At 44.3% G+C, this 25,882-nt stretch overlaps 2 protein-coding genes across 3 annotated transcripts in view; both read left to right on the top strand.

Annotated features, from left to right (window-relative positions):
• The window catches only part of LOC120059103 (ATP-dependent 6-phosphofructokinase, muscle type-like), a 29,212-nt gene extending 13,684 nt beyond the window's left edge, over positions 1-15,528 (top strand). For both annotated transcript variants that reach the window (XM_039007911.1, XM_039007912.1), the window contains 8 exons: positions 3,796-3,883; positions 4,163-4,315; positions 5,875-6,039; positions 9,683-9,744; positions 12,436-12,547; positions 13,990-14,089; positions 14,620-14,725; positions 15,069-15,528. In XM_039007911.1, coding sequence (XP_038863839.1) covers positions 3,796-3,883; positions 4,163-4,315; positions 5,875-6,039; positions 9,683-9,744; positions 12,436-12,547; positions 13,990-14,089; positions 14,620-14,725; positions 15,069-15,255 — 973 coding nt within the window. In that variant the 3' untranslated portion in view covers positions 15,256-15,528. The remainder of the gene's footprint in view (positions 1-3,795; positions 3,884-4,162; positions 4,316-5,874; positions 6,040-9,682; positions 9,745-12,435; positions 12,548-13,989; positions 14,090-14,619; positions 14,726-15,068) is intronic.
• A 2,728-nt stretch (positions 15,529-18,256) lies between these two features.
• On the top strand, positions 18,257-25,771 carry LOC120058818 (integrin beta-7-like). Its single transcript, XM_039007550.1, has 16 exons — positions 18,257-18,318; positions 18,423-18,502; positions 18,735-18,918; positions 19,745-19,915; positions 20,276-20,439; positions 20,618-20,698; positions 22,117-22,275; positions 22,350-22,445; positions 22,566-22,655; positions 22,751-22,891; positions 23,133-23,323; positions 23,695-23,933; positions 24,157-24,367; positions 24,656-24,840; positions 25,002-25,162; positions 25,360-25,771. The coding sequence occupies exons 1-16, from the start codon at positions 18,315-18,317 to the stop codon at positions 25,471-25,473; spliced, it is 2,271 nt and encodes a 756-aa protein (XP_038863478.1). The 5' UTR covers positions 18,257-18,314; the 3' UTR covers positions 25,474-25,771.
• Positions 25,772-25,882: the final 111 nt, after the last annotated feature.

The raw sequence follows: 25,882 nt of genomic DNA, 5'->3' as shown, positions 1-25,882 counted from the left end.
GGACGCTCATGGCTGGCTGACGGCTCTGGACGCTCATGGCTGGCTGACGGCTCTGGACGCTCATGGCTCGCTGACGGCTCTGGACGCTCATGGCTCGCTGACGGCTCTGGCAGATCCTGTCTGGTTGGCGGCTCTGGCAGATCCTGTCTGGTTGGCGGCTCTGGCAGATCCTGTCTGGTTGGCGGCTCTGGCAGATCCTGTCTGGTTGGCGGCTCTGGCAGATCCTGTCTGGTTGGCGGCTCTGGCAGATCCTGACTGACGAATGGCTCTAGCGGCTCCTGACTGACTAACGGCTCTGACGGCTCGGGACAGACGGGCGGCTCTAATGGCTCGGGACAGACGGATGGCTCAGACGGCGCTGGGGAGACGGATGGCTCAGACGGCGCTGGGGAGACGGATGGCTCAGACGGCGCTGGGGAGACGGATGGCTCAGATGGCGCTGAGGAGACGGATGGCTCAGATGGCGCTGCGGAGACGGATGGCTCAGACTGATCCTGTCTGGCGGAAGGCTCTAGCAGCTCCTGTCTGGCGGAAGGCTCTAGCGGCTCCAGTCTGGCGGAAGGCTCTGTAGGCTCATGGCAGACGGGCGGCTTTGCAGGCTCATGGCAGACGGGCGGCTTTGAAGGCTCAATACAGACGGGCAGTTCATGCGGCGCTTGGCAGACGGACAGTTCAGGCGCCGTTGGGCAGACGGCAGACTCTGGCCGGCTGAGACGCACTGTAGACCTGGTGCGTGGTGCCGGAACTGGAGGCACCGGGCTAAGGACACGCACCGTCATGCTAGTGCGGGGAGCAGGGACAGGGCACACTGGACTCTCAAAGCGTACTATTTGCCTGGTGCGTGGTACCGGCACTGGTGGCACCGGGCTGAGGGCACGCACATCAGGACGAGTACGGGGAGAAGGAACAGTGCGTACAGGACTCTGGAGACGCACAGGTGGCTTAGTGCGTGGTGCCGGAACTGGAGGCACTGGGCTGGAGACACGCACCATAGGAAGAGTGCGTGGAGGAGGAACAGGGCTCTGAAAACGCACTGGAAGCCTGGTGCATGGTGTAGGCACTGGTGGTACTGGGCTGGGGCGGGAAGGTAGCACCGGAAATACCGGACCGTGCAAGCGTACTGGCTCCCTTGAGCATTGAGCCTGCCCAACCTTACCTGGTTGAATGCTCCCCGTCGCCCGACCAGTGCGGGGAGGTGGAATAACCCGCACCGGGCTATGTAGGCGAACCGGGGACACCATGCGTAAGGCTGATGCCATGTAAGCCGGCCCGAGGAGACGCACTGGAGACCAGACGCGTTGAGCCGGCCTCATGACACCTGGCTCAATGCCCAATCTAGCCCTACCAGTGCGGGGAGGTGGAATAACCCGCACCGGGCTATGCACACGTACAGGAGACACCATGCGCTCTACTGCGTAACACGATGTCTGCCCGTACTCCCGCTCTCCACGGTAAGCCTGGGAAGTGGGCGCAGGTTTCCTACCTGCCCTCGGCCCACTACCTCTTAGCCCCCCCCCAAGAAATTTTTGGGGTCTCTTCTCGGGCTTCCAGCCACGTCTCCTTGCTGCCTCCTCATACCACCGCTCTTGGGCTCTCGCTGCCTCCATCTCCTCACGAGCGCGGCGATATTCCCCAATGTGAGCCCAGTGTCCTTTTCCCTCCAATACTTCCTCCCAAGTCCATGAGTCCTGATTTCTTGGCCGCTGCTCAAACTTGCGCTGCTTGGTTCTGGATTGGTGGGTGGTTCTGTAACGGTTCTCCTCTTCCTCTTCATCCGAAGAGGAGGAGCAGGGATTAAACCAAAATGCAGCGTCTTGAGTTGACATGATTTATTTAAAGAAAAGACGAAAACACGAACTTCACTATAAACTAACAAAACAACAAACGGAGTAGACAGACCTGGACTACGAACTTACATTAAACACAAAGAACGCATGAACAGGAAAACTGACTACATAAAAGAACGAACGTACAAACAAACCTAGACAGTCCCGTATGGTGCAACAAACACTGACACAGGAAACAACCACCCACAAACAAACAGTGTGAAAACACCTACCTTAATATGACTCTCAATCAGAGGAAATGAAAAACACCTGCCTCTAATTGAGAGCCATATTAGGTCACCCTTTAAACCAACATAGAAACAGAAAACATAGACTGCCCACCCAAACTCACGTCCTGACCAACTAACACATACAAAACTAACAGAAAACAGGTCAGGAACGTGACAATCCCAAACCATCTCGATTTGGTTGAGGTTGGGGGATTGTGGAGGCCAGGTCATCTGATGCAGCACTCTATCACTCTCCTTCTTGGTAAAATAGCCCTTACACAGCCTGGAGGTGTGATGGGTCATTGTCCTGTTGAAAAACAAATGATAGTCCCACTAAGCCCAAACCAGATGGGATGGCGTATCGCTGCAGAATGCTGTGGTAGCTATGCTGGTTAAGTGTGCCTTGAATTATAAATAAATCATAGAGTGTCACCAGCAAAGCACCCACCCACCATAACACCTCCTCCTCCATGCTTTACGGTGGGAAATACACATGTGGAGATCATTCGTTCATCCACACTACGTCTCACAAAGACACGGTTGGAACCAAAAATCTCCAATTTGGACTCCAGACCAAAGAACAAGTTTCCACCGGTCTAATGTCCGTGTTTCTTGGCCCAGCAAGTCTCTTCTTCTTATTGGTGTCCTTTAGTGGTGGTTTCTTTGCTGCAATTCGACCATGAAGGCCTGATTCACGCAGTCTCCTCTGAACAGTTGATGTTGAGATGTGTCTGTTACTTGAACTCTGAAGCATTTATTTGGGCTTCAATTTCTAAGGATGGTAACTCCAATGAACTTCCTCTGCAGCAGAGGTAACTCCTGGTCTTCCATTCCTGTGGCGGTCCTCATGAGAGCCAGTTTCATCATAGCGCTTGATGTTTTTTGCTACTGCACTTGAAGAAACTTTCAAAGTTCTTGAAATTTTCCAGATTGACTGACCTTCATGTCTTAAAGTAATGATGGATTGTCGTTTCTCTTTGCTTATTTGAGCTCTTCTTGCCATAATATGGACTTGGTCTTTTACCAAATAGGGCTATCTTCTGTATACCACCCCTACCTTGTCACAACACAACTGATTGACTCAAACACATTAAGACGGAATAAAATTCCACAAATTAACTTTTAAGAAGGCACATCTGTTAATTGAAATGCATTCCAGGTGACTACCTCATGAAGCTGGTTGAGAGAAATCTGTGCAACGCTGTCACCAAGGCAAAGGGTGGCTATTTGAAGAATCTCAAATATAAAATATATTTTGATTTGTTTAACACTTTTTACTGGTAGTGTAAATTCCCCATAATTCCCAAAAAGTGACGTTAGCTGATAAAGATTATCTCATTGAACAAAACATATAAGATCTCCTAAGCCTGTGTTTACCACAGACCTTATTTTCCGCCGTTTATCCAAAAACGTCATTCAATTTTCTCATAGGCTTTGTCCAATGAACTGTGTTGGAGTTAGTGCCTACAAAAAGACACCATTACTATTTCTCTATATACTGTAGAATCCCATTCATTCCTATGGAGGACTGCTCCTACCGGGGAGGGACAATATGGCCGACCGTTGGCTTCAAAGCCTCTCATTGGCCAATACATAGCATCAGCAATCCAGGATTTATGTAAAAACGTACAAATATTTTTTGAGCAGAGATTAAAAAATATAAACCCTTCCCCTGCTTGTGAGTACTGTATATCACTGATGTTTCACACAATAACTGATGTCTGTTTCTTTATTTGAAGAGTCCTGCCTTCTAAGTACATTGAGGAAATCAGCTTGACTATTGCTAAGTTCAATATCCACTCTCTGGTAATAATTGGAGGGTTTGAGGTAAGATTCTGAAGACTACCCCATCACATGCATGTCTTCTTTGATATGTGGTTGTCTTACCTACTTCAGAACATTAAATTGAATTTGATAAATTACTAAGGTGTAAATGTAATGTCTAACCACAAAACCACAAAAGACAAATAAGCCCGGTACCTCAGTAGTGTCCCCACTGCTGCGCTTCCCCTCCTCTCACCTTTCTCTCAAAATCGAATCATATTTGTAACATGCTTCGTAAACATCAGGTCTAGACTCTCCCCTCTCCTCCTGTCCCCTCGCCAGGCGTTTATGGGTGGTCTGGAGCTGGTGACAGCCAGGGAGAAGTATGAGGAGCTGTGCATTCCCATGGTGGTCATCCCCGCCACTGTCTCCAACAACGTACCCGGCTCCGACTTCAGCATTGGAGCTGACACCGCCCTCAACACCATCACCTCGGTCAGTACCGTAATACATCAACACTATTAACTTCTTCATCACCTAGGTCAGTACCATAATACATCAACACCATCACCTAGGTCAGTACCGTAATACATCAACACCATCACCTAGGTCAGTACTGGAATACATCAACACCATCACCTAGGTCAGTACTGGAATACATCAACACCATCACCTAGGTCAGTACCATAATACATCAACACCATCACCTAGGTCAGTACTGTAATACATCAACACCATCACCTAGGTCAGTACTGGAATACATCAACACCATCACCTAGGTCAGTACTGGAATACATCAGCACCATCATCTTGGTCAGTACTGGAATACATCAACACCATCACCTAGGTCAGTACCATAATACATCAACACCATCACCTAGGTCAGTACTGTAATACATCAACACCATCACCTAGGTCAGTACTGGAATACATCAACACCATCACCTAGGTCAGTACCATAATACATCAACACCATCACCTAGGTCAGTACTGTAATACACCAACACCATCACCTAGGTCAGTACCGTAATACATCAACACCATCACCTAGGTCAGTACTGGAATACATCAACACCATCACCTAGGTCAGTACCATAATACATCAACACCATCACCTAGGTCAGTACTGTAATACACCAACACCATCACCTAGGTCAGTACCGTAATACATCAACACCATCACCTAGGTCAGTACTGTAATACATCAACACCATCACCTAGGTCAGTACTGTAATACATCAACACCATCACCTAGGTCAGTACTGGAATACATCAACACCATCACCTAGGTCAGTACTGTAATACATCAACACCATCACCTAGGTCAGTACCGTAATACATCAACACCATCACCTAGGTCAGTACCGTAATACATCAACACCATCACCTAGGTCAGTACTGTAATACATCAACACCATCACCTAGGTCAGTTCTGTAATACATCAACACCATCACCTAGGTCAGTACTGTAATACATCAACACCATCACCTAGGTCAGTACTGTAATACATCAACACCATCACCTAGGTCAGTACTGTAATACATCAACACCATCACCTAGGTCAGTTCTGTAATACATCAACACCATCACCTAGGTCAGTACTGTAATACATCAACACCATCACCTAGGTCAGTACTGTAATACATCAGCACCATCATCTTGGTCAGTACTGTTATACAGCAACACCATCCCCATAACACCACCAACATCTGGTTTGTGTTCAGTAGGGAGAAAATGTTTTGAAACTGTGAGGTGCTGCTGTACCTGAACTTGTCCCGTAAGAAAATAAATGTTCAATTCTCCATTGCAAAACATTTTCCTATGATGTGAGTCACACATCACATCACCCAACTCAATGCCACAGTCCAAACCATAACTATCACATTCTGTAACACCTGTGAGACCTGCTTAAAATGTATGTAATGTCTGTCTTCAACTGAAGCAATTTAATATGTGCTTTAACTGTCAACATATTAATCATCACTATGCCCCTATCCTCGCTACCCTCACTTTCGCTTCTTCCCTCTCTTGATTCCTGATTCCCCTTTAACAGACCTGTGACAGGATCAAGCAGTCAGCAGCAGGCACCAAGCGTCGTGTGTTCATCGTTGAGACCATGGGAGGGTACTGTGGTTACTTGGCTACCATGGCAGGTCTGGCTGCTGGGGCTGATGCTGCATACATCTATGAGGACAAGTTTGGAATCAGGGACCTCGAGGTGAGATACACTCTCTCTGTCTCTCTCTCTCTCTCTCTCTCTCCATCTCTCTCTCTCTCGCTCTCTCTCGCGCTCTCTCTCTCTCGCGCTCTCGCTCTCCGATGGCATTGAGAGCTTTAGACACAGTGTACATAAACAACACCACAGTATGCCAGCTTGTGAAAATCTTTGGACCCCAGGGCTGGGGTCTGAACAAATGGTTCAGAGCTTCTGCTCTTTTCTATAACTTGTAGGAACACAATATATGGTCTATACTTGCCATGTAGGTTTCTCACTTATGCGTGACACAGATTGCTATATGGGGGAGGGGAATTTGCAGGGTATATACAAATTAAATACTGTAGTATTTACTATAGTTTAAAAAAGTGTTGGGTTTTTGCGGACATTACTGTAGTATTTACTACAGTGTTTTTTTTGCATATAATACTTTAGTATTTCTATAATATTCTACAGTATACTACAACATTATATAGTAAGTACTACAAATGATCGAAGGAAAAAGTTTAGACACACCTACTCATTCCAGGGTTTTTCTTTATTTGTACTATTTTCTACATTGTAGAATAATAGTGAAGAGATCAAAACTATGAAATAACACATATGGAATCATGTAGTAACCAAAAAAAGTGTTAAACAAATCAAAATATATTTTAGATTCTTCAAAGTAGCCACCCTTTGCCTTGATGACAGCTTTGCACACCTGTTTTTGCCATATATCTTCCAACTGTGCTGTGATACTTCACAAAAGTTCTGAACCTTTCTATTCTCATAGCTTCTACAGAATGTAAATCAAAGATACAATATTTTGCTAAAAGTATTATTATTATATTATTGATTGATTGACTATGACTTTTCAAATTACCCAGTATTGCTGTCTGCAGAGTTAGCTCCAGGCAAATGTTGCAATTATTCAGCCATTCCTGGACCTGTGACCAAAAACAAGCTACATATGAACAGTACCAAAATAAATGATCTAATGACTATGTCTCTTTGCAGCAAAATCTGCAGAGCTGGGAAGGTTGTATCCCCTGTATATATAACATTCTATTGGTTGCAAGAATTTTGTATAATAATTTAAATTGAACAATACTAAGTTTTGAATCCGGCGTCATTTTGCATATCAGTTCAGAAACCATGTGCCATGGAATCAGTACATCGAAAATCTCTTCCCAACTATTTTGCAATCTATATGGCACAGCTGCCAATTTTTTGGTCCTTAAATTAAACTGGTATATTTTTTTATTTATCACAATTTTCTTTAACCAATTTTGGTCTTTAAATGCGGGAAGACACATTTCAGTTGAAGGCATTCAGTTGTACAACTGACTAGGTGTCCCCCTTTCCCTTTCCCTAATTGCATCTAGAAGTTCCTCTTCTGTAATTTTTCCTTCACATGAGTCTTTCTGTACAGCTTTTAATTTTACATTATTAATACAAAAAAAATCCATACAATTATCTTCGGTTAGTGGAGATGGAGGATACTGAAACAAAAACATATGCTTAAAGTACTTTACTTCCTCTTTCAAAACATTGTTTGGCGAATCATCGGTGACTGTAACAAGTTTCAGTAAATTATTTTTGGTAGCATTTCTAATTTGAAGATTAAAAAATGATTTGGTGCATTTTTCCCCATATTCAATCCAGTTCACTTTATTTTTATAATATATTACGCTGGATCTTTCTTGAATAAGTTCCTCCATTTATTTTTATTTTTCCTATTAACTTATTCTGAGCCTCTATGGTACAGTTCTTATTGCTATCTAACTGTACTGTTAGTCCTTCCATTTCCTTTGTTAATATGGACTCTTATGACCTAAATTGCTTTTGCTTTAGAGATGAGTACTGAATTGCATTGCCTCTAAAGCAACATTTAAAGGTGTCCCATACAGGTGTCCCATAAGGGGATCTGCTGTACCTATGTTATGTTGTCAGCGCCTTAATTGGGGAGGACGGGCTCGTGGTAATGGCTGGAGCGGAATCAGTGGAACGGTATCAAATACATCAAACATATGGTTTCCATGTGTTTGATGTCATTCCATTTGTGCCTTTCCTGACATTGTTATGAACTGTCCTCCCCTCAGCAGCCTCCACTGGCATGTAGTATAGTATTCTACAGTATACTACAGTTTACTATATCATTCTATAGTAAGTACTGTAGTATTCTATAGTGTAAAATGTAGTATTTCTTCATGTGAGCACTGTCAATAAATATTCATTGAACATGATTTCTAAGGCTTAATCTATGTCTGGGAAACCAACATGTTATGGTTTTCCTATATATAATTATTGACGATAGAAACTGGCCTCTATATGAAAGTAAACATGACATGAATGTTTAAAGCTTTCCTCTATATAAAAGTAAACATTATATAAATATTTGTAGGTTTCCTCTAAATCAAAATAAAATAAAATAAAATTGTATTTGTCACATGCACTGAATACAACAGGTGTAGTAGACCTTACCGTGAAATGCTTATTTACAAGCCCTGAACCAACAATGCAGTTAAGAAAATAGAGTTAAGAAAAGATTTATTAAATAAACTTAAGTAAAAAAATTAGATTCAATTAAAAGTCACACAATAAAATAACTATCATGAGGCTATATACAGGGGGTACCGGTACCGAGTCAATGTACGGGGGTACAGGTTAGTCAAGGTAATTTGTACATGTAGGTTGGGGTAAAGTGACTATGCATAGATAATAAACAGAGAGTAGCAGCAGTGTAAAAACAATGGGGGCGTGGGTATCAATACAAATTGTCCGGGTGGCCATTTGATGAATTGTTCAGCAGTCTAATGGCTTGGGGGTAGAAGCTGTTAAGGAGCCTTTGAAACCTAGACTTGGCGCTCCAGTACCGCTTGCCGTGCGGTAGCAGAGAGAACAGTCTATGACTTGGGTGACTGGAGTCTTTGTTTTGGGCCTTCCTCTGACACAGTCTAGTATATAGGTCCTGGATGGCAGGAAGCTTGGCCCCAGTGATGTACTTGGCCGTACGCACTACCCTCTGTAGCGCCTTATGGTCGGATGCCGAGCAGTTGCCACACCAGGCAGTGATGCAACCGGTCAGGATGCTCTCAATGGTGCAGGTGTATAACTTTTTGAGCATTTGAGGACCCATGCCAAATCTTTTCAGTCTCCTGAGGGGCAAAAGGCATTGTCATTCGCTCTTCACGACTTTCTTGGACCATGATAGTTTGTTGGTGATGTGGACACCAAGGAACTTGAAACTCTCGACCCGCTCTGCTACAGCCCTGTCAATGTGAATGGGGGAGTTCGACCCTCCTTTTCCTGTAGTCCACGATCATCTCCTTTGTCTTGCTCACGTTGAGGGAGAGGTTGTTGTCCTTCCACCACACTGCCAGGTCCTGGCCTCCTCCCAATAGGCTGTCTTATCGTTGTCGGTGATCAGGCCTACAGTACCACCGTAGTGTCGTCAGCAAATTTATTGATGGTGTTGGAGTCGTGATTGGCCACATAGTCGTGAGCGAACAGGGAGTACAGGAGGGGACTAAGTATACATTATATAAATGTTTATAGGATTCCTATATATAAAAGTATACATGATAGGAATGTTTAGAGGTTTCCTCTATATAAAAGTATACCTTACATAAATGTGTCCTGACTGACTGGCTTCGGTTTACAGATGAACGTAGAGCATCTCGTGCAGAAGATGAAGACAGACGTGAAGAGAGGTTTGATTCTCAGGTGGGTTTCATTGAAGCACTCATTTATTTATTTATTCAGTCATCCATTTATTCATTCATTTATTTATTCATTCATCTAGATCTCAATCTGCCATACTTGTACTTTTCCAAAACTCTCTCCCTCTTACCCTCTCCCTGTTTCTGTCCCTCTCATTTACATGTTACATTTTTGGCATTTAACAGATGCTCTTATCCAGAGTGATTTCCTTAGTGGGCCCATAAAAAGTTAAATGGGATTCCATTGCATTTTCAACTCTACAAATGGTTGTCTCAAAAACGGTTGTGTTATATAGCAAATGTGCCCACTCTGGTTGCAAATGCGCTCTAGCCAACAGCCCGCAAATATAGGCTAGCCTACTGTACATGATGAGATTATTAGGGATAAGAGCTAGATTCATTTTATTTGTCAAACTGCAGCCAAGCATCGATCATCATGTCACCAGAATATTATATATTTATTGGAAAGGACCATCAAGCTCATCATGTGCACTTTCACCACCCTGTGAAGTTCATCACAATGTATTTAATATGTAGCCTAATAAACTGTATGCTTTCCCCAATCGTAGTGGGAGGACCACACAATACAGTTGAAGTCGGAGGTTTACATACACCTTAGCCAAATACATTTAAACTCAGTTTTTCACAATTCCTGACATTTAATCCTAGTAAAAATTCCCTGTCTTAGGTCAGTTAGGATCACCACTTTTTTTAAATGTGAAATGTCAGAATAATAGTCGAGAGAATGATTTATTTCAGCTTTTATTTCTTTCATCACATTCCCAGTGGGTCAGAAGATTACATACACTCAATTAGTATTTGGTAGCATTGCCTTTAAATTGTTTAACTTGGGTCAAACGTTTCGGGTAGTCTTCCATAAGCTTCCCACAATAAGTTGGGTGAATTTTGGCCCATTCCTCCTGACAGAGCTAGTGTAACTGAGTCAGGTTTGTAGGACTCCTTGCTCGCACACACTTTTTCAGGTCTGCCCACAAATTTTCCATGGGATTGAGGTCAGGGCTTTGTGATGGCCACTCCAATACCTTGACTTTGTTGTCCTTAAGCCATTTTGCCACAACTTTGGAAGTATGCTTGGGGTCATTGTCCATTTGGAAGACCCATTTGCGAACAAGCTTTAACTTCCTGACTGATGTCTTGAGATGTTGCTTCAATATATCCACATAATTTTCCTCCCTCATGATGCCATCTATTTTGTGAAGTGCACCAGTCCCTCCTGCAGCAAAGCACCCCCACAACATGACGCTGCCACCCCCGGCCTTCATGGTCTGGATGGTGTTTTTCGGCTTGCAAGCCTCCCCCTTTTTCCTCCAAACATAACGATAGTCATTATGGCCAAACAGTTCTATTTTTGTTTCATCAGACCAGAGGACATTTCTCCAAAAGTACGATCTTTGTCCCCATGTGCAGTTGCAAACTGTAGTCTGGCTTTTTTATGGCGGTTTTGGGAGCAGTGGCTTCTTCCTTGTTAGGCGGCCTTTCAGGTTATGTCGATATGTGACTCGTTTTACTGTGGATGTAGATACTTTTGTACCTGTTTCCTCCAGCATCTTCACAAGGTCCTTTGCTGTTCTGGGATTGATTTGCACTTTTCGCACCAAATTACGTTCATCTCTAGGAAACAGAATGCGTCTGCTACCTGAGCGGTATGACGGCTGCGTGGTCCCATGGTATTTATACTTGCGTACTATTGTTTGTACAGATGACTGTGGTACCTTCAGGCATTTGGAAATTGCTCCCAAGGATGAACCAGACTTGTGGAGGTCTACAATTCTTTTCTGAGGTTTTGGCTGATTTCTTTTGATTTTTCCATGATGTCAAGCAGAGGCACTGAGTTTGAAGGTAGACCTTGAAATGCATCCACAGGTACACCTCCAATTGACTCAAATTATGTCAATTAGCCTATCAGAAGCTTCTAAAGCCATGACATCATTTTCTGGAATTTTCCAAGCTGTTTAAAGGCACAGTCAACTTAGTGTATGTAAACTTCTGACCCACTGGAATTGTGATACAGTGAATTATAAGTGAAATACTCTTTCTGTAAACAATTGTTGGATAACTGACTTGTGTCATGCACAAAGTAGATGTCCTAACCGACTTGCCAAAACTATAGTTTGTTAACAAGACATTTGTGGAGTGGTTGAAAACCTAAGTGTATGTAAACTTCCGACTTCAACTGTATATCAGTGACCCCAACTTTACTTCAGTATAATGGTTATTATATGAATATTTGCGCATAAAGGCGTTTCCACCTCTATTTCACACATAATAGATTTTACAGACACAAAAAGATCCCACCATCTCTTTGCCCAAACGAGAAAACCCTAGAGTGTCAGCCCCGCCTCCATAGCCATCTTTCATCCAGGACAGTCATGTGTTTCCTACCAGAGTCCTTAGTAGAATAGTCTTAACCCCCTTTAATGCTTAGATGGAAACCTGGTTATAGGAAGCAAATAATTCCTCAATAAAGCATCTATCAGCAGAGTCAGTGCTCGTGCTGTTTCCTCTTTGTGGTCAGGAATGAGAACTGCAATGCCATGCCAATTCAGCTGTAAATAGACGGTATATTCATGTTTTCCTCTGTCTCAGGAATGAGAACTGCAATACCATGCCAATTCAACTGTAAATATACAGTATATTCATATATACAGTATATTCATGTTTTCCTCTGTCTCAGGAATGAGAACTGCAATGCCAACTACACTACAGACTTCATCTTCGCCCTCTACTCTGAGGAGGGCAAGGGTGTCTTCGACTGCCGCAAGAACATCCTGGGACACATGCAACAGGTCAGTTAACAGTCTGCTCACAAATGGCACCCTATTCCCTTTATAGTGCACTACTTTTGACCAGGGCTGTGTTCAAAGAAGTGCTCTATGTAGGAAATATGTGCCATTTAGGATGTAACCAGTTTCAATTAATTACAAGAGTGCTCCTAATTGGGGTTAATTCCATTTCAAGTAATCCAGTTGAGAAAGTAATCTGAAATTCCCATTCCAATTTTCCCTTATTACTTATAAAGCTCAACCAGAACATGAAGTGCATAGACTTTAGTTGAGTAATCCAACCTCAACTCTCCCCTCCCCTGTCCTCTACTCTCCCCTCCCCTGTCCTCTACTCTCCCCTCCCCTGTCCTCTACTCTCCCCTCTCCCCCTCTAACTCTCCCCTCCCCTGTCCTCTACTCTCCCCTCTCCCCCTCTAACTCTCCCCTCCCCTGTCCTCTACTCTCCCCCTCTAACTCTCCCCTCCCCTGTCCTCAACTCTCCCCTCCCCTGTCCTCTACTCTCCCCTCTCCCCCTCTAACTCTCCCCTCCCCTGTCCTCTACTCTCCCCCTCTAACTCTCCCCTCCCCTGTCCTCTACTCTCCCCTCTCCCCCTCTAACTCTCCCCTCCCCTGTCCTCTACTCTCCCCTCTCCCCCTCTAACTCTCTCTTCCCCTGTCTACTCTCCCCTCTCCCGTCTACTCTCCCCTCTCCCCCTCTAACTCTCCCCTCCCCTGTCCTCTACTCTCCCCCTCTAACTCTCCACTCCCCTGTACTCCACTCTCCCCTCTCCCCCTCTAACTCTCCCCTCCCCTGTCCTCTACTCTCCCCTCTCCCCCTCTAACTCTCCCCTCTCCCCCTCTAACTCTCCCCTCTCCCCCTCTAACTCTCCCCTCCCCTGTCCTCTACTCTCCCCTCTCCCCTCTCCCCCTCTAACTCTCCCCTCTCCCCCTCTACTCTCCCCTCTCCCCCTCTAACTCTCCCCTCCCCTGTCCTCTACTCTCCCCTCTCCCCCTCTAACTCTCCCCTCTCCCCCCCTAACTCTCCACTCCCCTGTACTCCACTCTCCCCTCTCCCTCTCTCCCCATCTAATTCTCCCCCCCTGTCCTCTACTCTCCCCTCTCCCCCTCTAACTCTCCCCTCTCCCCCTCTAACTCTCCACTCCCCTGTACTCCACTCTCCCCTCTCCCTCTCTCCCCATCTAACTCTCCCCCTTGTCCTCCACTCTCCCCTCTCCCCCTCTACTCTCCCCTCTCCCCCTCTAACTCTCCCCCTCTAACTCTCCACTCCCCTGTACTCCACTCTCCCCCCTCCCTCTCTCCCCATCTAACTCTCCCCCCTTGTCCTCCACTCTCCCCTCTCCCCCTTTAACTCTCCCCTCCCCTGTCCTCTCCTCTCCCCCTCTAACTCTCCCTTCTTTCCTCCCCTCTCTTTTCCCCCCCACCTTTGTCCTATTCCCTCTCCCCAGGGTGGAACCCCGACACCTTTCGACAGGAACTTTGGTACAAAGATGGGCTCCAAGGCTGTTCTGTGGCTCACAGAGAAACTCAAGGAGGTGTACAGACATGGTAAGACAGGCTGTGGGGTGTCACCATGAAAAGATACTGAGATAAAGGAATGAGAGGCATATTGCTGCACCCAAATACACATAGTTTTGGTTCTTCGGCTGTCCTCATAGGAGAACCCTTTTTGGTTCCAGGTTGAACTATTTAGGGTTCAATGTAGAACCCTCTGTGAAAAGGGTTTTACATGGAACCCAAAAGGGTTCTACCTGGAACCTAAAAGGGTTATTCAAAGGGTTCTACAATGGGGACTGCCGAATAACTGTTTTAGGTTCTAGATAGAACCCTTTTTGGTTCCATGTAAAACTATTTTCACAGAAGGTTCTACGTGGAACCAAAAAGAGTTCTACCTGGAACCAAAAAGGGTTCTTCAAAGGGTTCTACCCTGGGGACAGCCAAATAACTGTTTTAGGTTCTAGATAGAACCTTTTCTTCTAAGAGTCTAGTTTTTACCTGCTGATACCAGTTGTTAGTTTGTCTCATTGAGTATAACGCTATATGACTCCATCTGTCACCCTGCCTTCTCTCTCCTCCAGGTCGTATCTTCGCTAACACCCCAGACTCTGCCTGTGTGCTGGGCATGAGGAAGAGAGCACTGACCTTCCAGCCGTTGGCTGAGCTTAATGAACAGACAGACTTCGAGTAAGATCCTTTCATCCGCAGAGATTTCTTCTTACAAACTCAAGGCACTATGACGCTAAAACACGAGAGTGGCATTTGCTGACTGTTGCTCACTCTCCTCAACATTAATTGAGTCATACTTTAACACACTGTTCATACTGATCCACAGTTCAAGTGGATATTGTGAGTGCATATCCCTCAGCTAATATCTGTTTTGAAAAGGAACATTCCTTCTTCTCTTTCTGACTACATCGCTGTTTTCACATTATGTATGTAGACATAATGGTATGTAATGAATAAAAGGTAAAAAGGTGGTGAAGATTCCCTTTAACATCCCTCTACCCCCCTCTGCTGTCATGTCCAGGCACCGCATCCCCAAGACATCGTGGTGGCTGAAGCTGAGGCCAATCATGAAGATCTTGGCTAAATACAACATCAGTCTGGACACATCTGAGCATGCCCACATGGAACATGTGATCAAGAAGAGGGTGTCGATGCCTGCACCACTGATGAAGAAGCACAAAGAAGAGGTAGAGGAGGAAGAAGAATAGGGGGAAGAGGAGGAGGAGGGAGAAGAAGAGGAAGAAGAGTAATTTATTTTTGTTTCAAATATGTGTGTTTTACATGTATGTTTCTGGATTAATTAATCATCTGAACCAGAGTTACATTATTTTGTGCCTGTTGTTTCCTTTCTGATCTCCTTGGTCTTCTCAACAATTTTTCCTCACGCACTCTGTCTTCACGTCTCAATCAGTTAACTCGGTGGGCTGCCCTGCACTGGGAGACAGTTTTGCCTTTCGTCAAGAATTAAACACATGTTACTATTTTGACTCTTGTGATTTATTTATCCATGGTTTACAGTATTTTAATGCTTTTCCTCTCCAATAAAACAATAGTGCAATATAATGACATTAGAATCAGAGCATAATCTTAAAAAAGAGGTTCAATGTTTTATGTGGAGTATTGGCTGGTGGCCGCCTTGCAAAATAGAGAACTCACTCAGCATTCAGAAGCTAAACGTGATGATATGCAAAGGAGGGACCCACCCAAAGTTGCATGTGTTCTCACATCTCACCCAAACTTGTCAAAGAGGGACCTCTCCATCAGACAGACAACCTAACCTCAGGATTCCTTCTCCCTCCTACTTCTACTGTTACCTTGTTACTGTATCTTTACATTCATTACCTTTAGGATGTACTCTGTTGTACGGACCCGGCCTCAATGTTCACTTCACTTGGGACGTCCCTGATGTCCCCAGCCTGTCTTGCAGAAGGACATTCCAGAACTGAGAGACAGAGAAGTGGATGTGTTGGTGCCATCCAGGTTTGTCAACCATTTTTACAACTTAAAGTGCAACTCAAGTCCGAATCCAGCCGACTAAAAGTCACAAGGACACTACTGTAACCCAACTCTTTATCATCGAACTCATGAAACCTCAAGAGCAGGTGACAGACCTGTCATACTAATGGGCCTGCTCAGAAGCTCTCAGGTATGTGATTGTAACATGTCTGTCAAACTTTTCAATTGTTCTTAGCTGAAGAAAACTTGTGCTCACTGGTCAAATCGTGTTGGTTAGAAGTAGGAAACAATATAACTGGCTGCTTTGTATATATATATTGCTAACACTTAAGAGTGTCTTTGGGACTGTTTTCATATATTTTTGAAAAGTGTATATCTTTTGAAAAAGTACATTAAACATCAACATTAATGCATCTCATGCTGAGTAGCATTGATCACTCATCTGAAACAGTGTGGTGACCCTGTCTCTGTGAAGAGGAACTGAAACTACAATAACAAGAGTGTGGAACTGTTGGAGGCAACACCTCGCTCTCTCTCTCTACCCCTCTCTCTCGCTCTATCTCTACCTCTCTCTCTGTCTCGCTCTCTCTGTCTCTCTCTGTCGGTCTCTCTCTCTCAATTCAATTCAAGGGGCTTTATTGACATGGGAAACATATGTTTACATTGCCAAAGCAAGTGAAATATATAATACATACAAAATGAACAGTAAACATTACACACACAAGATCCAAAAGAATAAAGACATTTCAAATGTCATATTATGGATTATTTACAGTGTTGTAACGGTGTGCAAATAGTTAACGTACAAAGGGTAAAATAAATAAACATAAATATGGGTTGTATTTACAATAGTGTTTGTTCTTCACTGGTTGCCCTTTCCTTGTGGAAACAGGTCACAAATCTTGCTGCTGTGATTGCACACTGTGGTCTTTCACCTAGTAGATATGGGAGTTTATCAAATTTGGATTTGTTTTCGAATTCTTTGTGACTCTGTGTAATCTGAGGGAAGTACAGTGCATTCGGAAGATATTTTAAACATTTCCATACATAAATAGATAAACAAAACAAATGGTCTGAGAGTCCTTTAGGTGCCGTTTGTCAAACTCCAAGCGGGCTGTCATGTTTTTTTTTACTGAAGAGTGGCTTCCATCTGGCCACTCTACCATAAAGGCCTGATTGGTGGAGTGCTGCAGAGATGGTTGTCCTTCTGGAAGGTTCTCCCATCTCCACAGAGGAACTCTGGAGCTCTGTCAGAGTGACCATCAGGTTCCCTGACCAATGCCCTTCTCCCCGATTGCTCAGGAAGAGTCTTGGTGATTCCAAACTTCTTCCATTTAAGAATGATGGAGGCCACTGTGTTCTTGGGGACCTTCAATGCTACAGAAATGTTTTGGTACCCTTCACCAGATCTGTGCCTCGACACAATCCTGTCTCAGAGCTCTATGGACAATTCCTTCGACCTCATTGATTGGTTTTTGCTCTGACATGCACTGTCAACTGTGGGACCTTATATAGACAGCTGTGTGCCTTTCCAAATCATGTCCAATCGATTGAATTTACCACAGGTGGCCTCTTATCAAGTTGTAGAAACATCTCAAGGATGATCATTGGAAACAGGATGCACCTGAGCTCAATTTCGAGTCTCATAACAATTGGTCTGAATACTTGTGTAAATATGGTATATATATTATTTTTTTATACATTTGCAAAAATGTCTCCAGTTTTGTGGATTGGGGTGATCAGTCCTTGGTTCCAAATATTGGGGAAGATGCCAGAGTTGAGGATGATGTTAAAAAGTTTAAGTATAGCCAATTGGAATTTGTGGTATGTTTATTTCATTATTTCATTAAGGATACCATCAACACCACAACCCGTTTAGGGTTGGAGGGTTTGTATTTTGTCCTGTAGTTCATTCAATGTAATTGGAGAATCCAGTGGGTTCTGGTTGTCTTTAATAGTTGATTCTAATATTTGTATTTGATCATGTATATGTATATGTTTTTGTTCTTTGTTATTGAGCCAAAAAGATTTTAGATAACTCTTCGCGTTGTTGTTTAGTGTGTTACCATTTTCTCTCGCTCTCTCGCTCTGTCTCTGTCTCTCTGTCTCTTTTTCAATTCAATTTCAATTTAATGGGCTTTGTTGGCATAGGAAACATATTTTTACATTGCCAAAGCAAGTGAAATAGATAATAAACAATAAAATGTCTCTCTCTCTCTCTCTCTCTCTCTCTCTCTGTGGGCAGACAATGAGAAAGGTGTGGCTGACTGTGGTGGTTCTTCTGATATACTTCACTGAGCAGAGAGGATCTATGGGTAAGTGGCGATGCACATAGCTAATGAAGAACCCATCCTCTGAAAGGGTGTGTTTTTCACAGACAGACTGCATGCCTCTGTGTCCATGTGTGTATGCTCTCTAGGCCTGGATGGAAGATGCCTGTCTAAGCCCACCTGCACTGAGTGTCTGAGAAGCCTTGGCTGTGCCTGGTGTAAACAGAAGGTATCTCAATCTGTTATTGTTTTTTACATTTGTTGAGAACATTCTACCAGGCTTTGAATTACTTTGGTGTGGGTTACACTCAAAACAAACCTCCATAGCAATAACATACTTATATACAGTATGTATCAACAATATTCATATTAGTCCACAGATCCTTTACACCCCTCTCTATTCAAGCAGAAACTTTCAAGCCGTCTGTCAAAGTTGTGTTCTGTTGATCTCTGACCTGCAGGGTTTCCTGGCGCAAGGGGAGCCAAACGAGCGTCGCTGTGACAGGGAGGAGGCTCTGAGAAAGAGACACTGCTCTGACGGACAGGTCCTGAACCCCCAGCCTGCAATACGTAGCAGGGCAGAGGAGCCAATGGGGACCGTGGTCCAGCTAGAGCCACAGAACCTCCACCTTAAGCTAAGAGTCGGTGAGGCCTTAGGATTTACACGGATGGACGCACGGAAGCCGGGAAGGCACACTCTTAGAGTCGGTACACTCTTAGAAAAAAGGTTTCCAAAATGGTTCTGCGGCTGTTCCCATAGGAGAACCCTTTTTGGTTACAGGTAGAACTATTTTAGGTACCATGTAGAACCCTCCATGGAAAGGTTTATACAAGGAACCCAAATAGGTTCTACCTGGAACCAAAAGGGGTTCTTCAAAGGGTTCTGCTATGGGGACAGCTGAAGAACTCTTTTTGGTTCTAGATAGCAAAAAAAAAATCCTAAGAGTGTTGGGACTGAGGACTCACACACACGCAGGCACACACGCAGACACGCAGACACACACACACGCACGCACGCACGCACGCACGCACGCACGCACGCACGCACGCACGCACGCACGCACGCACGCACACACACACACACACACACACACACACACACACACACACCTGAGTCGGTAAAGACTGTAGACAGCGGACAAAACAGGTTGAAATGAGGTCATTACAACAAGAGAACAACCAGTTCTGGTGAGGATTTAAACTTCTACACATTGTCCCCACTGATTGGTTCACTGATTATTATAGGGAAATCAGAGGACATTTTACTTTGCAAGTATATCTTATCTTAGACTAATATTACTATCTCATGCAATATGATAGTGATTGTTGATAGCCCAAGGCCTAAGTAAGTACAAAATATGTTATGTTTGATCAATGCTCCTTTGATCAATCACATGCACATTTGATGGTTGAATAAATCAATTATTCTCATCACTTTTCCTCTTATTACCCTCTTCTGTTTAAATCCCAGGCATGCCCCAGTCATTTGAGGTGAGGTTCAGGCGTGCAGAGGGTTATCCCATAGACCTGTACTACCTGATGGACCTGTCTTTCTCCATGAAAGATGACCTGGAGAATGTTAGGAACCTGGGACTGGAGGTGGTCACTGCCATGAAGAACATCACCAGTGCTGTCAGGATAGGTGAGTGTCACTGTCCAGCCATTATGGGGCTATGGAAGGTGTTGCTCTCAAACTTCTTGTGTCTGTGCATCTCAGCTCCATCACTTTACATCAACCTGTAAGATTATATGACCCTTGAACAGAGCATACAATTCACCCATCAGCCCAACTCAACCAGTTCATGCAGAGAAAAGTTTGCCCACTTTACCGTGATGATTTGAACTGAAAGTTCATGCCTGATCCGATCGGAACCTGTTGACAATCCCTGTCAGGTTCAGGCTAATCTCATCCATCATCCGGCTGCAGCAGTCTATCCTGGGGATGAGGTTCACACTTGGGGTCAAAACTCTAGCCCTCATAGTGTTTCTCTATCCCCCTCAGGCTTTGGTTCCTTTGTGGATAAGGTGGTGGACCCCTACGTCAGTACAGTGGAGGCCAAACTGGCCAACCCATGCAAAGAGGGGTACAAGGGCCCCTGCCAGCCTGCCTTCAGCTTCAAACATGTACTGAAGCTCACTGAGGACGTTGAAGAGTTTGAGAGGAAGGTGAGCCAGCAGAGTTATTTACGACTTTGAATTCCTTGTAGAACATCACTTCTAACTCCAGTCTTATTCTTCTTCTTTTTGTCTTGTTTTCCTTCTTCTTCTTCTGTCCTGCGCCATTGGTTCAAGGTATTGCCATGTCAGTCCTTTATTAATTTCCTGTTCTGTGTCACGCATTTAGGTGAGCAAGCAGAGCATCTCCAGTAACCTAGACGGCCCAGAGTCAGGCTTTGACGCCATCATGCAGGTGGCTGTCTGTCAGGTAAGAACAAATGGTTGACTGGTGTTTCAATAGAACCCAGAACTGTATTTTGAAAATAGAGTGAGAGAGAAAACCGTGGAAAAGAACAGCAAATAAGAAGCTTCATTGAGCCTTTATGCACTGGCCTGGCCTAAGTATATCTCATCACATAGAACAGCATACTGTACATAAAGTCAAATAAAATAAAATCGAATTTTATTTGTCACATGCGCCGAATACAACAGGTGTAGTAGACCTTACAGTGAAATGCTTACTTACAAGACCTTAACCAACAATGCAGTTTTAAGAAAAACTTTTTTAAAAAGTAAGAGATAAGAAAAACAAGTAATTAAAGAGCAGCAGTAAATAACAATAGCGGGGCTATATACAGGGGGTACCGTTACAGAGTCAATGTGCGGGGGCACCGGTTAGTCGAGGTAATTGTGGTAATTATGTACATGCATAATGTACATAGGGTTATTAAAGTGGCTATGCATAGATAATAACAGACAGTAGCAGCGACGTATGGGGGGGGGGGGGTGCAAATAGTCTGGGTAGCCATTTGATTAGCTGTTCAGGAGTCTTATGGCTTGGGGGTAGAAGCGGTACAGCTCGCCGTGCGGTAGCAAAGAGAACAATCTGACTAGGGTGGCAGGAGTCTTTCACAATTTTTAGGGCCTTCCTCTGACACCACCTGGTATAGAGGTCCTGGATGGCAGGAAGCTTGGCCCCGGTGATGTACTGGGCCATACGCTCTACCCTCTGTAGTGCCTTGCGGTCGGAGGCCGAGCAGTTGCCATACCAGGCAGTGATGCAACCCGTCAGGATGCTCTCGATGGTGCAGCTGTAAAAACCTTTTGAGGATCTGAGGACCCATGCCAAATCTTTTCAGTCTCCTGAGGGGGAATATGTTTTGTCGTGCCCTCTTCACGACTGTCTTGGTGTGATTGGACCATTTTAGTTTGTTGGTGATGTGGACGCCAAGGAACTTGAAGCTCGCAACCTGCTCCACTACAGCCCCGTCCTCCTTTTCCTGTAGTCCACGATCATCTCCTTAGTCTTGATCACGTTGAGGGAGAGGTTGTTGTTGTCCTTGCACCACACGGTCCCTACCACACGGTCCTCCCTATAAGCTGTCTCATCATTGTCGGTGATCAGGCCTACCACTGTTGTGTCATCAGCAAACTTAATGATGGTGTTGGAGTTGTGCCTGGCCGTGCAGTCATGAGTGAACAGGGAGTACAGGAGGGGACTGAGCACGCACCCCTGAGGGGCCCCCTTGTTGAGGATCAGCGTGGCGGATGTGTTTCCTACCCTTACCTCCTGGGGCCGGCCCGTCAATCCTAGTCAGCACAATATCTAAGTCATTGTTTCTATATACTGTAATATTGTATGTACTGTATATGTAGTTTAAAACCCTCCACCCAACCCGTCTGTAGGATGACATTGGCTGGGGTAATGTAACTCGTATCCTGGTCTACACTTCAGACGATACCTTCCACCTGGCAGGTGATGGGAAGCTTGCTGGGATCTACCATCCTAACGACGGGAAATGCCACCTGAATAGCAATGGGCTCTATAATAAGGACACCGTTTATGTGAGTGAACCCTATGTCCGTCCCTAGGAAGCTATCTCTTCTCACAAACCAACCTCCACACAAATGTATTTTAGGACTATCCCTCAGTTGGACACCTATCTCAGGTCCTATCAGCCAATAACATCAGGCTGATCTTTGCAGTGACAGACCAGCACATTCAAAACTATGAGGTAAGGAATTCAGTTACTGAAGACTTGAGTTAGCTCCCTTAGCCAATGTCTAAAACTTTTGGTTACGGTGTGCCCTAATGAACATGACCCTCAAACTCCTTTTCTGAACCCCCATCCCAGGCACTCAGTGAGATGATCCCCCAGTCGGTGGTGGGCCTCCTGGAGGATGACTCCAGCAACGTTGTTGAGCTCATCTCTGAGGCCTTCAACGTGAGTCTATTTATACCTACTGCACAAACCCAACTATGGCATTTCAGTTGTACTGAAAGGTTCATGATGACCTCCTCCACTGATGTCCTTCTCAGAACCTATCGTCCTACATCGTCCTGGAGCACCGTGACGTCCCACCAGGCCTGGGGGTCTCCTACAGCTCCCACTGTGGTGATGACAGGCTAGCTCAGGGGCAGGACAGAGGGGAGTGCAGTGATGTCAGAATCAATCAACAGGTAAAGCAACTGGCAGGTTAAATACTGTGGCAGTAGCAACGTCCTCTAATAATGCCCGGTGAACTGTATACTCAAAAAGCACTGCCAATACACTGACTCAGAAAAGCCAAGATATAATTCTAGGTTTGCACTTAGTCATCCACTACAGTTAACAAAAATGTGGTACAGCATGTGGTGACCCAGGGGACCGATAACCAGACAAATAAAAAACTGCTTTTCTATTTATCATTCTACTGTATAGGTCAATTTCACAGTTACTGTGACCAGCTCGAGCTGTCTGTCCAAGACAGAGTCTTTCATCATCAAAGTGCAGGGTATCAATGAAGAGCTGAGGGTTACCGTGGAGACGCTGTGTGACTGTGACTGTCAGGACTCCGAGGAACAGTCATCCCAGTGTCATGGCAATGGAACATTCCACTGTGGTATCTGTAGGTAGGTAGTGGCACTCAACTTACAGCCATGTTGATTTTCACTATCTTCAGCATCAAGTTGTGTATTGAAGAGTGACATTTCATCATCTTGCTGCTGTATGTTGGTTGAAATTGATGTGGTGCAGACATCAGTGCTTTGTTGAAACCAATAACCTTGATCTTTGGGTCTAGGCCGGGTTACTGCAAAGGTCTTTGTGACAACTGCTGATGTAAAAAGGGCTTTGAGAATACATTTGACTTATAGAATCACTGTGTGAAGGCCAAAAGCTGAAATGCGTCTATTTTTAACAGTAAAGAAGCTTTTTTATTTAATTCCATTGTCCTCCAAGAGTTGCTGAATCTCCTCTCTACTTGACCTTGGTTGTTTTACAGCTGTGATTCAGGATACACAGGTCAGCGTTGTGAGTGTGAAACACAGCCGAACAAAGACACCAGTCTGGCCGTAGAGGCCCTGTGTTCACCTGCACAGACAAACAGCACAGGCACACCACTGTGCAGCGGCCGTGGGAGCTGTGTGTGTGGCCAATGTATCTGCTGGGGCCAACACAGGGGCCAACACTGCCAGTGTGACAACATTAGCTGCAACCGTCACAACAACATGATCTGTGGCGGTAAGGGGAAGTTAGGTTTAGAATGGGGGTGTTTAAAATGTCCTTTAGAATGTGTTTATCACCTGGTTTCACTGCTTTTTCTTCTCAACCACTTCAGTTTAATATGCTGAAAATTATTATCCTATCCGGCTCGAAAGAGCTGGAGAGGGTTTTTAGTACAGTCTGTATTGAGATTATTAACGCCCCTGTATGTGTTCTGTCCGTGTATATGTCTGTTCTGCAGGTAATGGGAGGTGTGACTGTGGTAACTGTGGGTGTTTCCATAACTACACAGGCCCTGCATGTGAATGCTCTACCCTCACAGATCAGTGCCAGACCAGTAACGATGGAATCTGCTCTCACCGAGGACAATGTGAATGTAATGAATGCCATTGTCACCCTGGTTTCTTTGGCAGCCACTGCACCAAGCCTCTGGCACCATGTGACACATACCGGTGAGATAAACCTGATGTACTATATATGCCACATAGCAGATGCTTTTATCCAAAGCAACTTGTATGTAATCCCAGAGGGAATTGACCCCACAACCTTGGCACTCTTACCAATAGAGCCATACAGGACATTTTATCTTCCAAATATTAGTCCATGATCATTTCAACAGGAGCAACGTATTACTTCAGCTACAGTTTTGTTTCCACACTATTACTATTAGTTGGTTGCTATATACTGTATATTTGAGTACGACGGACTAAATAATTTTGTTTCCTTTGTGCGTGTTTTAGGGCCTGTGTTGCTTGCATGTTACATGAGTCAGCCAAAAACATGTGTCACCATCCCTGTGGCTCTGCCAAGCCTATCCGCATCAATGGGACTCAATCATTCACCTGTCAGGATGATACTGTACGTTTTAATGTGGAACTCATCATAAATACTGGTGACATCTTTGTCTACTACACAGATACTCCAAGTAAGTTTTATATTGCCAAACTGTAAATTATAGAATAACTTTATTTTCCCCATAGAGAACTTCCGTATATTATCTGAAGCCAATCCTAAGCAACACCCCTTGGTAATAAATCGTGTCTATTTTGTCTCTTGTCTTGTGGTGTCTTCCTCAATTCCTGAAAGGAGGGATTGACCCATGGATTATAAACATGGGGAAGGCAGTGGTAGGAATCGTTTTACTGGGTGTGATCGTGATAATAATCTACCGGCTGATGTTAGAAGTGTTCTACCAGCGGGAGCGTAGAAGGTTCCTGAAGGATAAGGAAAATATCTGGTGGGAAGACGTGAGTATAAGAAAAGAGAGAAAGGGACAATTATAATATACACCATCCAAAAACACAGTCAAAAGTAGAAAAAGGCAGCACGAGTGTGATTCAAAGTTTTGGGAGACATGCTGACCCTTTGAAGGACAAAAACTATGTTGATGGGTTGCTAGGTTGAAAAGTGTTTTTTCCTAAAAAAAAATATTTATTTATTACAGACTCAAAATCCACTGTTCCAAGAGGCCGTGACAACATTCACCCACCCCATGCATGTGTTGGAGCCAGATGCAGATTGTGCTACATCAACCTTTGGGAAAATAAAACAAATGTGATGTGGTCTATTATGGCTCAGCTGAATTGTTGTAGGAGATATGATACTTGGTGGGATTTTTATGTGGCTGAAGATTTTTTTGTTGTTAAATGTACATGTGAAAGAACCCAATGAAAGTGGTGTTCTACTTTGAGTATGAATAGTAGCTTTCATAATCCTGCCAAAATGTAGAACATCACATCACACTCTATCCAGTGATCCTCTGATATGAAATAAATGGTTTAGAAACGTTATAGCTCCTCCCCCAAAAATGTGTTGCCATTCTTTGATAAAACGTACAAATGTATTGTAGCCTACAATAAAAGTACAGTATTTCAAGAAAGAAAAGACGCTACTTGTTTGTTTATCCGTTTGTCAACCGGAAGCAGAAAATACGAACGTTCCAAAGGTCATTTCCAGCCGCAGTGTGA

The sequence above is a fragment of the Salvelinus namaycush genome, chromosome 14, assembly GCF_016432855.1.
Source record: "Salvelinus namaycush isolate Seneca chromosome 14, SaNama_1.0, whole genome shotgun sequence".
NCBI lineage: Eukaryota > Metazoa > Chordata > Actinopteri > Salmoniformes > Salmonidae > Salvelinus > Salvelinus namaycush.
Note: the sequence above shows the minus strand (reverse complement) of the source record. Positions and strands in the feature narration are given on the sequence as shown.